The sequence below is a fragment of the Anas platyrhynchos genome, chromosome 5 (assembly GCF_047663525.1).
Source record: "Anas platyrhynchos isolate ZD024472 breed Pekin duck chromosome 5, IASCAAS_PekinDuck_T2T, whole genome shotgun sequence".
Classification (NCBI taxonomy): domain Eukaryota; kingdom Metazoa; phylum Chordata; class Aves; order Anseriformes; family Anatidae; genus Anas; species Anas platyrhynchos.
In genome coordinates, this window is record NC_092591.1 from 39,425,959 (window position 1) to 39,444,484 (window position 18,526).

The following is an 18,526-nucleotide window of genomic DNA, read 5'->3' on the forward strand; positions in this document are numbered from 1 at the left end:
AGAAAACACATAAAAACAAACTCTTCCTCCTGCTTTCCATGATTTCTCTCATTCTAACTTTGCTTTCTTGTGATACTCAAAGTAGTCTATAATGTTTGCTTTTTGGCCTGAAACTTTGAAGCCAAGCTATTATTAAAATGTTTCTATATCCTCTGATAATTATGTCACATAGTAAAGACCTTCTGTAAATCAAAAAACAATGACAGACTAATAACCAAATAAGTAGTAAGCACCTTAGAATCTTCAGTATTGTACTCAGACAAATAATAAATTTTAACTGAATATGTGTGAAATATGTAGATGCTGCAGACACGGTTCAGTAGATACACATTAAAGGTAAGTAAAGGCAAGAAAATGATAATTCCATTTCATTTATTAGGAATGACCATAAAAGTAATCCATTCATAATTTACCATAATATAACTAAAGGAAACATATTCTATGCAATTGAAATGTTCAATGTTGAGATCTAAAATTCTTGCAGAAAATATTAATATCAAATCCTCAAATAACCATAAATTTGCAAATAATATGTATTATGTATTACAGATGGGCACAAATCATAATGCTGTTTTGTAATACAAACTTGATTTTTTGACTGCCTCAGACTTCTATAATAGGCCTATACAGATGCTTTTTAAAAATAGACATAAAATTTTGTTATTGAATGCCAGTCATACTAAACTTCAGTAGGATATACAAGTGTTTAGCAACTGAGGTTATATATCCAACCACACCTTAATTTAGCTTCCAAAGCTTACTCAGAAAAACTGCCCACATATGTATGACACATTTATTACGTACATGTTAATGTCTACATTTAGACTTTTATACCAATTAACTGTAAAACAATAGGGAATTATTACATTTTAATAAAAATACTATTTTATCAACAAACCTGTGAAGGATTCAAAAACAAATATAGGATGAAAAGAACGTTTAGTTTCTCCATTTCAACTGCCATCACAAATCTCTTATTTTAATGCAATCTAAGTTACCAGTCTCTCTCGGACTGAAAGTTCTCTAACTTACCATTCCCCTCCGAGCACTCTGCTGCCATTTTTTTAGAAAAGAAAAATTAAAAAACGTTCTCAGCTGTTATTATATTTATTTGAGAATATATTAACAAAGTTAATATTGTATAATTAAAACACAATGGGTATTATATCTTTATTTATTTATTTATTTATTGTAACAGTGAATCATTTGTCACCATTGATATCAGCTACAGAAAAATAACGTAACCCTAAATCTTCATCCTCAGCACAACTTTTTCTGCATTTGGCATACAAAGATACAGAATCTCCCATGATATATCATACATTACACATTACCACCATCACAGCATCCTAGATCTCTGGAAAGCTGGTAGTCCCTTTGCCTTTAAAGAACTGTTCGTGTTGGACTGACTGTTAATGGCCAGTGTTCACATTCACATTTATTTATACGTTCTCATAGTGGGTAAATATTGTATATAATTGCTTTCATTAAACATAATGTAAATAAAGAAGAACTCATGATGAAGAGAAAAGTACTAGTTATTCTTCTGTCATACTGTCATTTCTGAACTAAATGTTAATATTAAAGCAAGAAATTATATAAATATTGTTCCCTAACATGATGTGCATTACTGATTACTCCATTAATATACAAATAAGTAACAATCCTCATAGTGAATTCTGAAATTCTGTTACTTAGAGAATTTCTTGTTCATTCTAAACTATGCAGTCCTAAAAAAATCAGATGTAAATACGTGCTTTAATGAACACACTGGGGTTTAAGAGCACTTACATCAAATACTATAAAATATTATAAATTTCCTGATTAGAAACAATATATAGAAAAACAATAGAACACTTCTAAACAATGCATCATGTATCATATAATGGTATTTGAGTCCTGAAAAATGGCCTAAATGATCACTACTGCAGATATGGTACCAGATTAACAAAATATTCAATCATGAACAACATTCTTTTATTTCTGCTCCTATATTAGCAATAACCATGCACAACATCCTTGAATACTATGATTTTGCATTAATATGCTTACAAAAAATTATATTCATATAAAAAAGATTTATGATCTCGTATTGTATGGCCATATGAAGAAAAGCACGTTACATATGCATCTACATTTATGTTATATATAAAAATATATTAGTTAAAATATATACAACTGGTATTTGGAAATCTAATTTTAAAACTAAACTTAAAACTAAAACAAATTAAAAACTCTCTTTAAAACTAAAACAAATTTGGGTTATATAAATTCTTGATGCTGAATCCCTATGATTTTATCCAAATCAGAGTGATATGAGGCTATTCTTTTTTTTGGTGAAGATTTGTTTTGTCATTCCTGCCGTGCCATCTTTTACTAAAATATGACACTAACAGTTTACCCCATCTTTCCAATACTGCAGATTCAGTAAAATTCAGATAAAATATGAATTATCTGATTATAATCTACCTTGATCTGAAAAAAAAATAAAGAAAAGATTGATTTCTTGGCTCCGGATACCAATTCTAATTCACAAATTTCAAAGTTTATGTGTAGCAATTGCCATATGATAAAGTATAGAGTAAAGTATAGAGATTTCTGTTAGACTGTGTTAATTAACCATCATGTAATGTGCACTGTGTCCACTAGTCATCTCACTAATGAGGATTATACAAACACTTCAATACTATCATCCAATTTCAAAGAGCTGTATCTTGAAAAAAAAGAAAATGCGTTAAAAAATTCCTTTTCCGAATTTTTCTATATATTTTGAACTGCTGTTCAGTGTCAGTCATGAACTAATGATGAGCAGAAAATCCAGTATTTTTACTTGTAAACTTTCCAGTAATATGATTTGGCTCAACCAAGTTTCAAAACTTAAAAACTTAGAAAAGAAGCAAACACGTTTTTCAAGAGAATTAAAAAATGTACTGAGACATTTTTTCTGACTCTCTATTGTATAAAGTTGGGCTTACTGTAGCCAAGTTACAGACAAAATCAAAATACAGTGAAATACAAAACAAACCCCACCTCTTCTTGAACCATTTCTAAACAGGATTTCTCAAAACACATTATAAATATAAATAGAAGTTTGTTGTTGTTGTTGTTTTTTCCTCCTATATTTACCAACACTACCTTAGAATTATATTATTTCATCTGACTTATGGATCTTGTTATGAGTAAAGCAGTCTTCCTCAGCTAATGTCAAAGGACACGATGACATTTTCTCTGTTATGCAGGTAACAAATGTATTTTTTATAGCCATCATGTCAACATCTTGTCATATTGAAAATGAGTAAAAATATAAATGAATGTGGTCATTAATAAGAAATGAGAAAAACAGTGCACATATGGCACACTACATGTATGAATAAAGAGAGATATACAAATGCAGCATTACTCCATCAAACCTGAACAATACTGATGTTCACAAGAAAAAGAGCAGGTGGACAATATTGCTTCAGTTACTGTCACTTATTTTTACAAAATATTCTACCTGTTTTGTTTTGTAAAGGACCAACAAGCTATATTACATATTACGACCCATGTTCTCCTTTATATGTAACTTCTTCACATCAAGACACATGTTTAAATCTCATATCTTTGAAAATTTAACACACACTTAACTAATTCACAATATTGTGCATAGTTGTTTCCATGCCCGTCATCAAGAAGCAACATTATTTTTTGTTTCTTCTATCAGCAGAGCAGCAGCAATCTGAGTAGGTTTTCAGAGCCTTCTTACAAAGTATTAAACACATCTGAAGATTTAATTGATCCAAATATTTTTATTAACTTACTTTAGACATCTTGCTTTTGGTATCTCCTGTTAAAAATGCCAAGTTGTTGATTTCATTTTGAATCACAAAATTTTGTTCTTCTCTTTTGAAATTCTAAAAACAACCAACAACAACAACAACAAAAATTAATTCATCTGCATGTACCACACCTATATTTACAGAGGGAATGAAATGGAGAAAAAAGTATACATCTTATCTTACATGTGATTTACACCACAGGATAAAAACTTCAGCTACCATTCGGAAGAGTTCATCAGAGTCTGCATCTGGTTTCTTTAGCCAATTGGCTCTGGTTAAAAATAAAAAATAAAAATATGACATTTAAAATAAGACAACTGAATATAGATATTGGTCGCTTTAATGGATTGGGTTACGTTTGTGTAGTTAATCTTGGAATTTAACAACAGCCACTTCAATTTTCCATGACCATTGGCTACAAAGGCCATTTTTATGGCAGTTTAACTAGTCCTAAATTCCTAATTCTTGGTTACATACTTTTGCCGGTCACCCTTCCCCATGGTGACAATGTGTTTTTGTGCCTTCCACAAAATGGACTAGAAAACAGACATGGCTGAAAAACAGAACTCATTCACTGAGTTTTTCTCTTCCTTTTTCTATTTTCCTTTTCTTTCCCTAAAAAAACCTTTTCCTTTCATTTTTCTTTTTTCTTTTTTTTTTTTCTTTTTTTAAAGAAAACATTGTGTTGATCCAAAGAAGAATACTAATGGGGAGAGGATGAAGAGTAAAAGGAGTTTAATGAGTGGGTAGAGCTGTAAGGAGCAACTGCTTTAATTGGTTTATTTTTGTAATGCAGGAACTAATACAACTTCAGTCTGAATCTGTCTTCACAAGGATCATCAGTAAAACCTGGGCAAATGAACTAACAGATGCAGATCTCTTAAATACCTCTAAATTAAAATGCACTAATATGCCCATACATAACGTGTGCATAGAATCATAGAATTAAGATTGGAAAAGATCATCTGGTCCAACCATCTCCCACCACCACTATCACCCGTTAAACCATGTCCCTAAGCACCACTTCCAGCCTTTCCTTAACAACCCCAGGGACAGTGACTCCAACACCTCCCTGTGCAACCCCTTCCAATGTCTGACTGCTCTTTCTGAGAAGAAATGTTTCCTCATTTCCAATCTGAACCTCCTCTGGTGCAGCTCGAGGCCATTCCCTCTAGTCCTATCACTGGTCACCTGTGAGAAGAGGCCAACCCCTAGCTCCCTTCCTTTCAGGTAGCTGTAGAGAGCAGTAAGGCCTCCCCTGAGCCTCTTCTCCAGACAGAACAACTCCAGGTCCCTCAGCCGCTCCTCACAGCACTTGTGTTCCAGGCCCTTTCACAAGCTTTGTAGCCCTTCTCTGGACATGTTCCAGGGCCTCAATGCCCTTCTAGTACTGAGAGGCCCAAAACTGAACACAGTACTCAAGGTGTGGCCTCACTGGAGCAGAATACAAGAGGACGATCCCCTCCCTGGGCCTTCTGGCTACACTATTCCTGATACAAGCCAGGATGCCACCTGAGCACATTGCCAGCTCATGTTCAGGCATCTGACAGCCTCCATGAAAGGAATTGTAACATTTTAATTTAATCCTCATTAACTCCATCCCCATAGTTGGATTTCTGTACAGCTTAGTGAAGTCTGTGTTTTTAAAAATTGTGTTCTCCTGCCAACATCATCTGATTTAGTAAAGCCTAGTGCATCTAGAAAGAGTAAATTGGTTCACAGCATAAATGAACGTGCATGCAATGAAAATGCTCTTAGCTATCTTAGCTATCCTGTTACTAGAAAAATTTAAGTAGACACTGATTGTGTATGTTAGAGCAGTGTTGTTAAGAATAGCATTAAAATACTGTAGATACTTAGATACTATAGATACTTCAAATACTCTTCTCAAGAGGATCTCAGGAACGTGGTCTGGGGCAAAGGATAAGGAAAGTGTAGGTACGGAATAATCCTTAAGTAAACTGTTGAGTAGAAAATCTGGTTATTCAAAAGGCAAAACAACATTGTTCAAACATTTTTATCTCCTTCTTAAAGAAATGCAAACAGAGAAGATCAACATTTTTGTAGTATTACCTAGATATATAGATTCAATTGAGGCAAAATAGCTTTTCACCCCTTCAATAGTTAAGGTTTTTAGCCATTTTTTAATTTTCAAAAGGTATACTCCTGTGTAACGACATTGGGATGCTGTAATACACATGAAAACTCTGGTCGGGATATGAGTTCTCCACAGTAACACTGCAGTTATAATACAACCAAATAAGCCAAAATGCTTGTGAGAAAAAGATGTGAATTCAGCATATCCCATCCTGTAAATTAAGAATCTTAAAATACTTAGGATCTGAATTCAGCAAAACATGAAATGCATTATTTTCTTCCTGATTATCTGATCACAGATTCCAAGTAAATTAACTAATAAATATCAGTTTAATTATTATTTACCTGTTGTTGTCTACATAACGTATCAACATTGGATAGAAGGCATAGAGGTCTCTACAAAGAACAGCAAATTCATCGAGAATGAGTAGCTCAGCTTCCTGGGTGTCAGTTTTACTGTCTGCTTTCAGTTGCTCCTCTTCCATCACAATCTTTATAGCTTTCTTCTTCAATTTCTCCAGTGTTGGAATAAAGTGAGTTTTCAGCAGATCTGGTCTGGCTTTGCTGATGATAGGCTGAGCATAAACTACACATAAAAATACATATGACCCTACGATTAATACACAATTGATGCTTTTAATTGTATTAATATGAATCCTCTGTGGTTATAGAAAACAAAGGTCATAGCGCTCCACATATTTCTGGAGCACCATAAAACTATTAATTATACTATGAATACAGCTTTCTCAACCATTTATATTGAGAGATTAAAAGCCAGTTACTGGGAACTCAGATTATATGTATTTCAGTATTATGTCATAGAGTATTCCAGGTTGGAAAGGCACCCACAAGGATCATTGAGTCTGACTCCTGGATCCATACAGGACAATCCAAAAAGAAAACCTTACTTCTGAGAGCACTGTCCAAACAATTCTTGAATTCTGACAGGCTTGCTTTCATGACCTTTTCTATGGGGAGCCTGTTCCAATGCCTGACCACCCTTCCTGTGAAACACCTTTTCTAATATCCAACCTGAACATTCCCCGTCATAGTTCAATGCCATTTTCATTCCTTCAGGTCCTGTTGCTGTCACCAGAGACCTGGTGACCTCTGCAGACCTCTGCAGAGCAGAGACCAGGGCCTGCCTTTCCACTACTCCTGGTGAGGAAGCTGTAGGCCACCATGAGGGCTACTTCTTTTGACTGTCTCTAATAGATTTTCATGTGTCTCTAACCTTGATGGAATCTCAATAAAATAAGGATTGAGTCACACAGTCCTCAAAAAAATAGCTTTTTGGGAAGTTTCTTTTCTGTTTTTGTTTGTTTGTTTTTTAATACAATGTTTAAAATAGTCAGAAGGCAGTGTTCTAGAAAAATTTGTCTTTTGACTTCAGCAAGCTAACATACAGAGAACGAGTGACTCATTCAAGATCATAGATCTATGTTGTGGAAACATTAGTAAGATGATACAGACCACCTAAGTCAAAAATCCTTTCAACAACCACACTAGTACATTATCTGCTTTTGTAGGTTAACAGTGGCTACAAAACTGGAAGCACTGGTCTCCATAATTAAGCAAAGAACTTCTTACTAAATTTTAATGGAATTCTTATTATTAGCTTAAGACCTTCCAGTATGTACAATAATTCTTAAAACCCAGTACCGATATAGCATTACAATTTAGCAGGACAAGGCTACTTTTATATAGATTTTCTTGACTCACCATATGGTATACTGTATTCCTACCCTAAGATGAATGCTAACATTTGTATACAGTACATTCTTTCAGCTAGCTGTCTGCAAAATCTTACAGGACATTTTGAGAATTTTTCTACTCATTTAGTATTTGAACAAAGCAACTACTTCTGAATGCTAGTTACTACTTTTTTTTTTTCTTCACCATATATCATTTTTTCCCTTTGACTTGATACTTTACGAACAAAAATCACAGTATTTATACACTCTACTGCACTGCCCAATTCTTTGGTGCCTTGAGGCTTAACGGTATTTACAACTCCAAATTAAGTACTAAGGCTTTTATACAGCATATAGGGAAGATAATATTTTCAAAATCCATTCTGTTGTATAGAAAACTCTCTGCTTACAGTGATGCTATGGTGCACACATAAAAATAATAACGAACTTCAGAAAAGAAGGACAATCTCTTATTGTTCTTTATCTGCTTTTTACCTGACCTTCTTCCTGCTGCTTTTAATTAAAAAAATATTGTATCACTGGGTAATACGGTAAATTGTAGCATAGGAATTAAATATTATTAGATACAACTACTCTTAAAAAATATTTACAGTACCTGCAATTCTCTTCATCCAAGATGCTTCATCTATTCCCAGATTGTTGTTAATGATTTTCAGAATGTTTCCCAGAATGATGCTTAGATGTTCAGATGTTATCATCGTACAGAAAGGCCCGGCACTTTCAGGAACACTCTCAGACCCTCGTTCCCACCAGTAGGACAAATAGTTGCATAGCATGGGTAAGATAACCTCAATTACATGAGGCATTTCAGTATACCTTGCTCCAGACTCTGCTAAATCATTAATTTCCTTTATTAGTCCATCCAACTGGGGGATCTCTGGACACATCTCCTCTACTGTATCAGGCATACCTAAAACTGCAGGTAGAAAAGGTAAAAAACGAAAAGATTAATTAACAAAATACAGGAGATCATCTACATAAAAAATACAAACAACTTTTTCACTGCTTTTTTTGTTTGTTTTTCTGTCACCATCTTGGACAGACATAAATAACAAGACTTTGGGACATACAAGAGTCTCTTATCTAATAAGTTATGTCTTTCTGATGATGTGCATATAGCACTGATGTAGACAATAGCAGTCTCACACATATAGTGTCCAGCAGTTTTCTGCTAACCAGCCCAACTATGTAGAAGTGGAAAAACTGAGAGCTTGTATCAATATTAGAAAAACACTGGCCACAGTTATCACAATCATTCACAACTTTCATGTTCACCTGCAAAAAAATCAAATCCATTTCAGGATACAAACAGGCTTTTAGTAATATTATGACCAGCTCAAGGTTATGGGTAAGACTAAAACTTAAGTGTACTTTGTTTATGAACTCAGCAAATCTACCTCCTGAGAGTCTGTCAAGAATAAGTGAAATAGAAGCATGTGAAGAAAAACTGTGTAGAGGGACTTCTGCTCCCTTGATTAAAGTTTCACAGAATCCGTCAAATTCTGCCAGGAACTCCCAATATTGAATTGCATTAGAGTACTGGTAAGACAACCTGGTAGCATAAATAACTTTTGTGTTCACATGAATAAAAACCATTTAAAACTAAAAAACTTAAAAACTAGCATGTTGCTAGAAAGAACACATAACTGTACAATTTGCTAAAACCTTCTATAATGTGGATGTATTAGGTTAAGCTTCAAATATTACTGTATTCAACTTCAGCAAAGAATTCAAACATGATGTTCAGAAAAACACTGACGTGAGAAGAAAGGGAATAATGCTAACATAGTCTCAGCAAGGCTAAAATGACAAACAACAATATAGTGATAGTAGCAGTTTTCTCATTTAAAAACAAACAAACAATTTCTTTCTAATATTTGGGGAGAAGCAAACAGCTTTATTCAATCATTTATTTTTTCCTGAGGAACATTACTTACTTGCTCTTTCTCTTGCACTTTTTGTGTTGAAGACAGACAATGGGTTGTAATGGTTGAGAGAAGGTTCAAGAAATGCTACTGGAATGGCTGCTGCAAGAGATGCTAAGCACTCACCAAGTGCAGGGCGCTGCCTGTATATGACAGATACTAAAAGTTATCAGAGGAAAAAAGTCTTTCACTGGGCTTCCAATATCTAGCATGCATTATAAAGCAACATTAACATTTACTGCAGATTCAGTTTATCTTTGTAACACAAGCACTATTTGACAATTTTGAAAAATTTTATTTCTCACATGAACGAAATTATTGGAAATTACAATGGTACAGGAATACATTTTTTAAAAAATACCCCACACCAGATGTTTTACATTAAAGGTGAACTGTCTCTCTCTCAGTGTAACTACAGACTACAGAAAACATGTCTACAACATGCAAAAAGTGTAGGTCAGTGGTCATGCTCTATCTTTTCTTTTTATATTCATTGCTTTGCTACACCCATGCCTAACATCCAGTGCTTATGGCTCTTGCCAACTAAGTGGAGACCTGTGCTTTGAGTTCTTCCCTTAAAAAGCAATTAAAAGATGATCAATTTTATTTCCTGTGAGATCATCCTGACTCCTATTGTTAGAGTGAGGGTGAGGCACTTTCTATTTTGCCTACAAGATCTGTGTCAAAGTGTATTAAAGATTTTTAAGTCTATAAAGAAGAAAAAAAGAAAAAAAAAAGTGTAGCTCTATAATTTAGTGATGCACATATAAATGGCTAAATGTGCAGATATGTGAAAAAGAGATTTTGCACACACGTACATTCATGCACATGGGAAGAAAGAGGAACTGCCCACCAGACAGCTCTTGCATTTTACATGGAACAATTACTGAATAAATTCTGGATAGATGGAAGTGGAGAACAGCATTCCTATGCAAATGCTATCCTAACTTGACTACAGAGCTCTATTTAGTTTAGTATCTCTTAGACCATGTAAATTTTAAACTTTTAAGATCACGTACAGTGCCTAAAATATAGGCTTCAGAAGAATAGGAAGGGTTAATGAATTACCTCTGCTCCTGTCTTTTGATAGACTAGCAATTATGGTTCCTTTTTCTGAAGTAGCAGATACAGATATGAGCCTCTTCTAATGGAAGAGGATCTGAAATCCAGGTTTTGGATTATACTGTAAGCAGTAGATTCTTTAAAGAATTTAAGACCTACTCTTTTTAAAACACAACTAACTGGTAAATGGAATTCCTTTGTAGAGCTAAAGGGTGTCAGAACGCTCTACATATGGTTAGGATTTTATGTTCTAGACAACTGTTCTGAGAACTCTGATTAGATTTATGTGTAAGACAGACATTAAGTACTCGACCTACTTACCACACAGGCATGTCTGGTAATATGCAGTAGCCAAACTTTGGGAAGCTTAACGGTGACCCAAGGAAAAATTTAGTTTTCCCGATAGTTGAACTAAACTCCCTGACGATACACAGCAATACGCAGGATTATTTGTTTTGCTTTTATTCAGTTTAGCATTTCTTTGTGTAGAACTGAACTCTGAGATATAGGCAACTACATTCCACCTAAAGTGTATTTTAAACATGTTCACACTGTTTCAGATTCCCTTTTCATTCAAAACGCTTTATTACATACACAACAAACTCCTAAGAAAATTTTGCAAGCTGAGTTTTTCACTCAATACCTTTCAACATAGATGTTCTTCCCAGTCCCAAGGGAATAGAGGCTACAAAGAATTCTATAACATGAAACCTGTACATCACCCACTAGAGGAAAAGAAGAAGCAGGTAATCAGTATTTATTCAGCTAAAGACTACTTTCTAAATATAAAACAATGTAATTTTAATCACTGAATACATGGTGTCTAAAACTTTTATTTATCTTCGACTTCTCTGATACTTATATGTCATCTACATGCATTCCAAAACAGATCATCAGACATTCAAAGAAGCCAGCAGATACTTGTTAAAAAAATTGTGCAGACTATCACATTTGCGGAATGTAATTTAACTTAAACCACATTCAGTCTGCATATATAGCCCCTAGAAACATGATCTAGAGGCTCCCCACCTTCTTAAAGCTTTTTATTTGCTATCTATCTTTGAATCACCTTCTGCTGTGGAACTGTAATCCCCAAATATAGTTAAGAAATTTAAGAATAGCATATTGCTGCATCTCAAGGAAGCATTTTGATAATTGTAAGTTAAAATAAGTTAAAATATGCATAAATAAATAAATAAATCAAGGAAACTTTAAAAGCATTAGTGCTGGAAATACATCTGTTACTAAAAGGAAATTAATTCCTTTGAATTCCTGCATTAATTATTTAAAAAAAAAGTATTATTATAACATAAAATAATTCAAAAATTTAAAAAAAGTACTTACAAAGTAAATCAACTCCAAACTGATACTGTGAAATATGCTCAAAAATTGATGTCAAGACAGGTAACAATGCTACTGTAGTATAATTGATATTCTGTGAAACACCCTTGATTTGTGTTCGTGAATGGGTAAATTTTCCAAGTTTAAGATTTTCTGAAGTTTTTTCCAGATCTTCAGCTGCATTTTCAAAAAAGGCACGTAATCCAGCTTTAACTAACTCAGATCCCGATTTCATAACAGTTCTGAAAAATAATAAAGGAAAAATATCAATTTTACATTGATCTACAATATACTACAGATATGTGAACTACACATTACTTACATTCTATCAGTCTTTGAAGATACACAGGTTTCAGTGTACTTTATATTATGAATTGGACAGTAGTACCTAAATAGCCATATAAGCAGCAATTTTGTTGTAGTATTTCATACAAAATAATAACAGCAAAGAATCTGCTTTCGCAGACTTCTTGTTCCTGTTTTTGTGATCTGTATGACAATGCCTTCCCAGAAAACATCACCATCCCCTAAATTTTTATGGATGCCACAGTAGGTATGCAAATCAGGATACACATTTATCTATCTTCAAAACACCCTAAATCTAGAAAATGCAACATTCATGCAAGCATTCCAGTCCCATTCCTTAATCTTGCACTTTTCTCCAAATGTTTGATGAAGTTCTCCTGTGTCATGCGCGCTGTCAAGTTGCTGCACAACATAAGCAGGCCAGAAAACAGTTCAAACAAGAAAACTATCCTAGATGGTATTTAAATCTACATTAGCATTTTAATGGTACAAGGTAGAAGTGAGTAAAAAGCCCATACATTCTCATATTGGCACTTCTAATGCCAAATTTTGAACGATGCACTGAACTGTTGTATTAGAACAGTAGATACCTACTATAGAACAATAGCTATCTACAAGCATCAATACTTGCAGTTCCAAAGTTTGTGTCACTTGTCTCTCTCAATAAAGTCCTCAAATGCTCTTGGAGAGCTTGACAGGAGTTTTCAATACTTTAATCACAGACAATGAACCCCTGCATGTGCTAATATGGAGGTTGTTATACTGAAACTACTAGTTTTTTATCAATAATTACAAATTTTATCAGTAATTACAAATACGGAGTAAATAATACAGGAATAGTCTAATTGCCCCAGAAAACTCTGTGATGCCTATGTAGTTTTGTAGTTGGTACAATTTTTTAAAACTTACCGAGTGTCAAGAGACTGAGCTAAGATGTGCAGGCAGTTAACCATTGTTGTAGAATCACTACCTGTTTAGAAAGAGATACTGTGAGAACACAATAGCACAGAAGAATGTAGGATAATCTAATAATCTAAAATGTCACTACTGGAAATACGCAGGTTAAACAGAACATGGAATACATCTTCCACCCCAGGAGTTAGGTCTGGTTCTAGAACTAACATTCATTTTCTTAAGTACATTTGTATAAAAAAAATGAAAAGAGAAATTGGTGTCTACTTAGGGATCATTTTTATCACTTGACCCTGAAATATTATGAGCTTTGTATCCTGTAGTTTATAAATGTCTTTCATAATTTTCCTACCAGTACCTTTAAAAGAGGTATTCCTCACGCTTATAGCTTGAAAAAAGGTTCAGTTAAGATAGAAATAACTGTTACACATTCTTCATGTTTTTAACTTTATTAAGATCTTTCTTAACAACTTACCAAAAATTGAGATCCTATGTCTAACAAGAGCAGCTAGTTTGCAGAACAGGCTAAAGAAGAAGAGAACAGAAAACAGCAAGACAAGACAAGACAAAGATTAAAGATTTGTTTAGAATATATGAGGTAAAGAATAATAAGAATATGAAAGAGAAAACACAACATAGTTCCTGGAAGGAGCATTTCAAATCACACATGATGACAGTAGTCAGTGAAATAACTGCATTAAGCAGCATAATCTCAGAAGCTTCTTCATTCTCTCTTTCTCTTAACTTCTCTAATTCAGAAATTACTTGAAACATGAAATTGTCTTTTCATTACAGCAGATTCCAACAATTGCATATATGCAATATGGTTCAGTCACTCTTTATAGCTAGGAATTATTTCTGAGCAAGAAATTTTGGTAGGAACAAGAAAAAAACTGAGAAATATTTTCTTGTTTTTTTCTTTCTAGAAATCTTCATACTATTTCAAACAATTTGAGAAGCTATCCTTTGCAAATGTTTTGCCTTCTGTATTGCTCATGATAATCCTGAAATATTTACAGATTTCTGGCAAGTATGTCAGGAGCTTACATGTCTAACCTATCTGTCAAAATAATAGGATAATTAAGAGAAAAGAAAAATCACCAACTCTTGAGATTAAAGGGGCTACCTTAACCTCCAAAAACAAAGACAGCTAGGAAGACTTCCTTATCATCTGTGATACACCTTACAAATGGAATTAAAATGTAACAAAATGAAGCAAACATACTTTAGAAATTGATATAGTTTCTTACCAATAAGATTGTCATTTTTATCTGCACAATATCAAGAAAAAAATACTTCCTTTAAGAGGAAAATGCTGATAGCTAATTTTCTCAACTAAGGATAGATAAAGAATTGTAAGATATTTTTAGATTTCTAATAGCAAGCATGCTATACATCTAACTTATTTTACCTACCTTTGTAAAGGTATTTTGTAAAAGCCTAATAAGAATCTCTCTAACTTTATAAACCTGACCTGACTGACATAGGGAAATTCAGAAAGGAAGCATGATATTAAATAAAATGAAATTTCAGTCCTCCTGAACCTGAACTAACTTCCCTAGCTACTGGAGGACCATCTTGTACGTTTGCATTAAATATACCTGACAGCTCAGAAAAGCAGCATCTTAGCATCTTAGGAATACTGCTATGGGGACCTGCAATATAAAAACTAAAACCTACCTAGAAGACGGTAAAAAAAGTGTAATAATAATTTAGGGAAAATAAATAAATAAATAAAACAAAAACCAACAATAACAACAAAAAAAAAACATGTCAGAAGATAAATGGAAAGATGGACCCTAGAAAGTTCTATTAGACCAAACCTAGAGGTCTGGTCTAATATAGCAACAAGCAAACAAACTCTACTTTAAAAATTTATATCTACTGGAAAAAGTAGATAGCACTGGTAAACAGAATGAAGGAAATGTGAGAAATTGACAGCTTAAGAAATAAATCATAGGAGTAAAATACAGTTTGAAAGATTATAATACAAAATTTCCCACAGAAAATAACCAGCAGCATACCTTCAATGGGGAGAAAAAAAAAGATTGATGACAAAAATATTATCTGACGGTCATAGTTAAGAAGAAATTAAATAATCATTTTAAAATGTTAATTGCAGAAAAATCAAAGTCATATTTTTGTAAAGGCAAGACATTATAAGTTAAAAGGTAACTGTCTCTTTTTGATTTTTTTAGAGTAACTGAGTCAAATAGCTGATTCCAACTAAATCTGACATGGTATACTTGTCTAGAAAACTATAAAATTCCAGAAATTTGGGGGTAGGGGAGAGTGAGCAATTTTGTAGAGAAGAGAGAAATTATAATTCCCCCTAAAAAGCTTCACCATGGTATTTTCACATTTTCTCAAATTTGAAAATTAAAATATGAGACCATTTAAATGACCCAACAGTGGGTTAAGTTTCAATCAGAAACTGTTATCAACAATAAAATAGAAATCCATCAGAAATTAAGCTTTATTAGTTTTATTGCTCACAGCATCATTTATTAATAGTTGTGATACTATCTCCCTTACAAGTATTTCTTCACGGTGAAAACAGGGAAACATACCTTAGTACATTAGTACCTTAGCGTAAGAACTCTGTACCAACATCTTTCAGGCTTCAAAATTATTTACAAAAAGAAATGCAGAAATGCCTGAATTGAATATGAATGACATCATTTTTGATCTATAGCCTACTCTTTGAGTGTTTCAGTGAAGCATACAACTCCCAGCTTCTAAGTAAGCCTTGAAAACTATCTGACGTGTGACTAGTGATATTCCTTCATATGCCCTTTGTTCCAGCACCACCTAGACTCCATCCCAGTAAAGCTTCACAGGACCAGGCTGGGATTCCCTGACTTTCTTCCTTTTAGCTATCATTCTGACAATGACACAGGCAGATGTCTTCTCAAAAGATCCTGGTTGACAAAACTCCATTGGGAAATAAAAAACAGGAGAGAGGATGAGGAAAGGCAGCCAGCTGTTTCTGAATTTTGCCATTGGGAGCAGAATTTAGAACAAGAATTCAGTAACGGGAATGTAGAACCTGGGAAAAAAAAGCAAGCTAGAATAATAAAAAACAATAGATGGGACATAATGGAAGAAATCAAATAGATCCCTAAGGACTCTCCAGTGATCTACACTCCAAGCATCTCCTAACAGCATCTTACATGTACATATGTTCCCAACACATGCCTCAGTTAACTCTTAGTCATCCTTCAGTTTGTTCCAAGCTTCATGAAAACACGCAGTGGTAAGATATTAAAAGACCATTGTGCCCTTTTTTATGGCATTCTAGCACAAGGCAACCCATTTTGGGGGTATATTAGATAATTTTACTAAAGGTCAGACCCCAAGAGCACTGTACTATCCTCAGCCCTCTAGGACAGACTGGAATTGTTCTCTACTTTCACAGATGGCAAATTGTGCATTATAGCAGTTCTTTCAGTAACCCGAATGTCAAGAAATACAGAATTTCCTGCAAGAGTACTTCAGTTGTCTCATACCTAGGACCTTTGACAAGGCCTGGGCAAAACTTTTTTTTTGGTGATCAAATCTGTAGTGCAGTCTGTCAACTAAATAATGCCTGCTTCGTAATGTTTGATGTGCAAATTCTTCTGAGAGAAGTCTTAGGCCTGGAGAACTATTATTTTCCTTATCCCATAAACTTGCTTTAGATTTTGCTCATACAGTTTAGATTTTGCTGAAATAAAAACTTCTGAAAAGTGTTTATATCAGTAGAACTTTTTACTTTATGCCAGACATGATAATTAATGAGCATTCTCATCAGAAAATAATTAATTGTAAAGAAGGACACTGAGATTCTGAAGAGAAAATCAGAGGAGGAAAGCTTATCTGGACATGGCAGTGGTGAAGGACAACTTTCTGAAGTGTCTCTCAGTAACTTGCTACCTTTTCAACACAGTTGCTAAAGCACTAGGTATATGGGTTTGATTATATGGCATTTCTATTATTTCCAAGTAGAAAATGCTGAGTATGAGAAGAAATAAAGAACAGTCCATACCCACAAGTCAATGTTTACGAAATTCAAATGACAAATCTAGTGTCAAAAGTCATGATAAAAGAAGAGAACATGATTTTATTTTTGATTAGCTGTACAATAAACAAATCAGGGACACAAAACAAGTAATGAAGCAGCTCTTAATAAATTGTCTACTCCTGTGTATTCTTTAGTAATTAATATTCATTTCACTGTTAGCTGAATGTCATCTGCAGCACAAGCAAAAACAAGGTTGCATGAGAACACCTTGAATGAACCTGGGACATGATGCTAACATATCAGACAACTGTTATTAGAAGTAATATCGTACTGGGAGAGAAAGATTTAAATGATTCTATAAATCTGAAATTTATATGCAGAGAATGTGTACTATCTCCTTTCACATATCACCATTTTTGTTAAGTTTCTCTCTTTAGAACCATAAATATGAAATTAGTATGTTAAATGTGTTTTTTCATCTTGTCTGATTATAATTATAAATAATAATTAAATTATAATTTAGATAATTTTAGATAATATTTAGATTTTTTTTTTAGATAATATTTAGATACTTTAGATAAGGTTGAGGGTTCTTTACATTTTGTAATTAGAAAAACAATCTAATTTATTGTCTTAGAACGGCATGTTCTCTGTTTAGCAATGAAACTGAAAGTACACAAGCTTCTCTAGTTTTGGTCAAACCAGAGGATACTGGATAACACCAGAAAGAACAAGCGATTATACACAGTACATAGCAATACAAAATGACTAGTTGTCTTCAGTTTACAATGAGGTTGGCAGGAGACAATGGCAGTAGAGTTGCTAAGCAAGCAATACTCTAGGCCCTTGACAATTAATTAGTCAATTAATTACTATTAATTAATAAGGGTGCTAGTCTACATAAAGACAAGTTTTCATCAAAATCATAAGACACTAAAGAGACATTCAGTGGTATCTAACTTAACCAAGAAAACCTTTTTTAAAAATGCTTAATTTCATAAAGTTCTTAAGTATTGAAATATTCACTATAATATCTACAGGGATAGTTAAAGGATAAACAGAACTTCCTTACATATGAAACTGATGGAACTGATGTGGAAACTGAACTTTATCGATATATAATTAATAATATGTATAATTAATATATTTTAATATATAATGTATATGTTTAATTCTTTAATCAGATATTAAAGAATAGTAAGATGAAGAATGCTATTCATAATCTGCAATTCTGCTAAAAAAATAAACTATTTCACTTTTTATTTCAGGAAAGTGAGCTTTTGAACTAACTAACCTAAGAGACTTTTTATTATCTATATAAAAAACTCCTGTGTATCTTAATTTGCT

At 33.4% G+C, this 18,526-nt stretch overlaps 1 protein-coding gene across 13 annotated transcripts in view; it reads right to left on the minus strand.

Moving 5' to 3' along the window:
* Positions 1–18,526, minus strand: part of RYR3 (ryanodine receptor 3) — a 219,585-nt gene that overhangs the window by 43,400 nt on the left and 157,659 nt on the right. For all 13 annotated transcript variants that reach the window (XM_072038900.1, XM_072038897.1, XM_072038899.1 and 10 more), the window contains exons 61-69: positions 13,652–13,701; positions 13,174–13,234; positions 11,962–12,200; positions 11,261–11,342; positions 9,568–9,698; positions 8,226–8,546; positions 6,261–6,501; positions 4,002–4,089; positions 3,801–3,893 (exon numbers count right to left, since the gene is read on the minus strand). In XM_072038900.1, the coding sequence (XP_071895001.1) occupies positions 3,801–3,893; positions 4,002–4,089; positions 6,261–6,501; positions 8,226–8,546; positions 9,568–9,698; positions 11,261–11,342; positions 11,962–12,200; positions 13,174–13,234; positions 13,652–13,701 (1,306 nt within the window). The remainder of the gene's footprint in view (positions 1–3,800; positions 3,894–4,001; positions 4,090–6,260; positions 6,502–8,225; positions 8,547–9,567; positions 9,699–11,260; positions 11,343–11,961; positions 12,201–13,173; positions 13,235–13,651; positions 13,702–18,526) is intronic.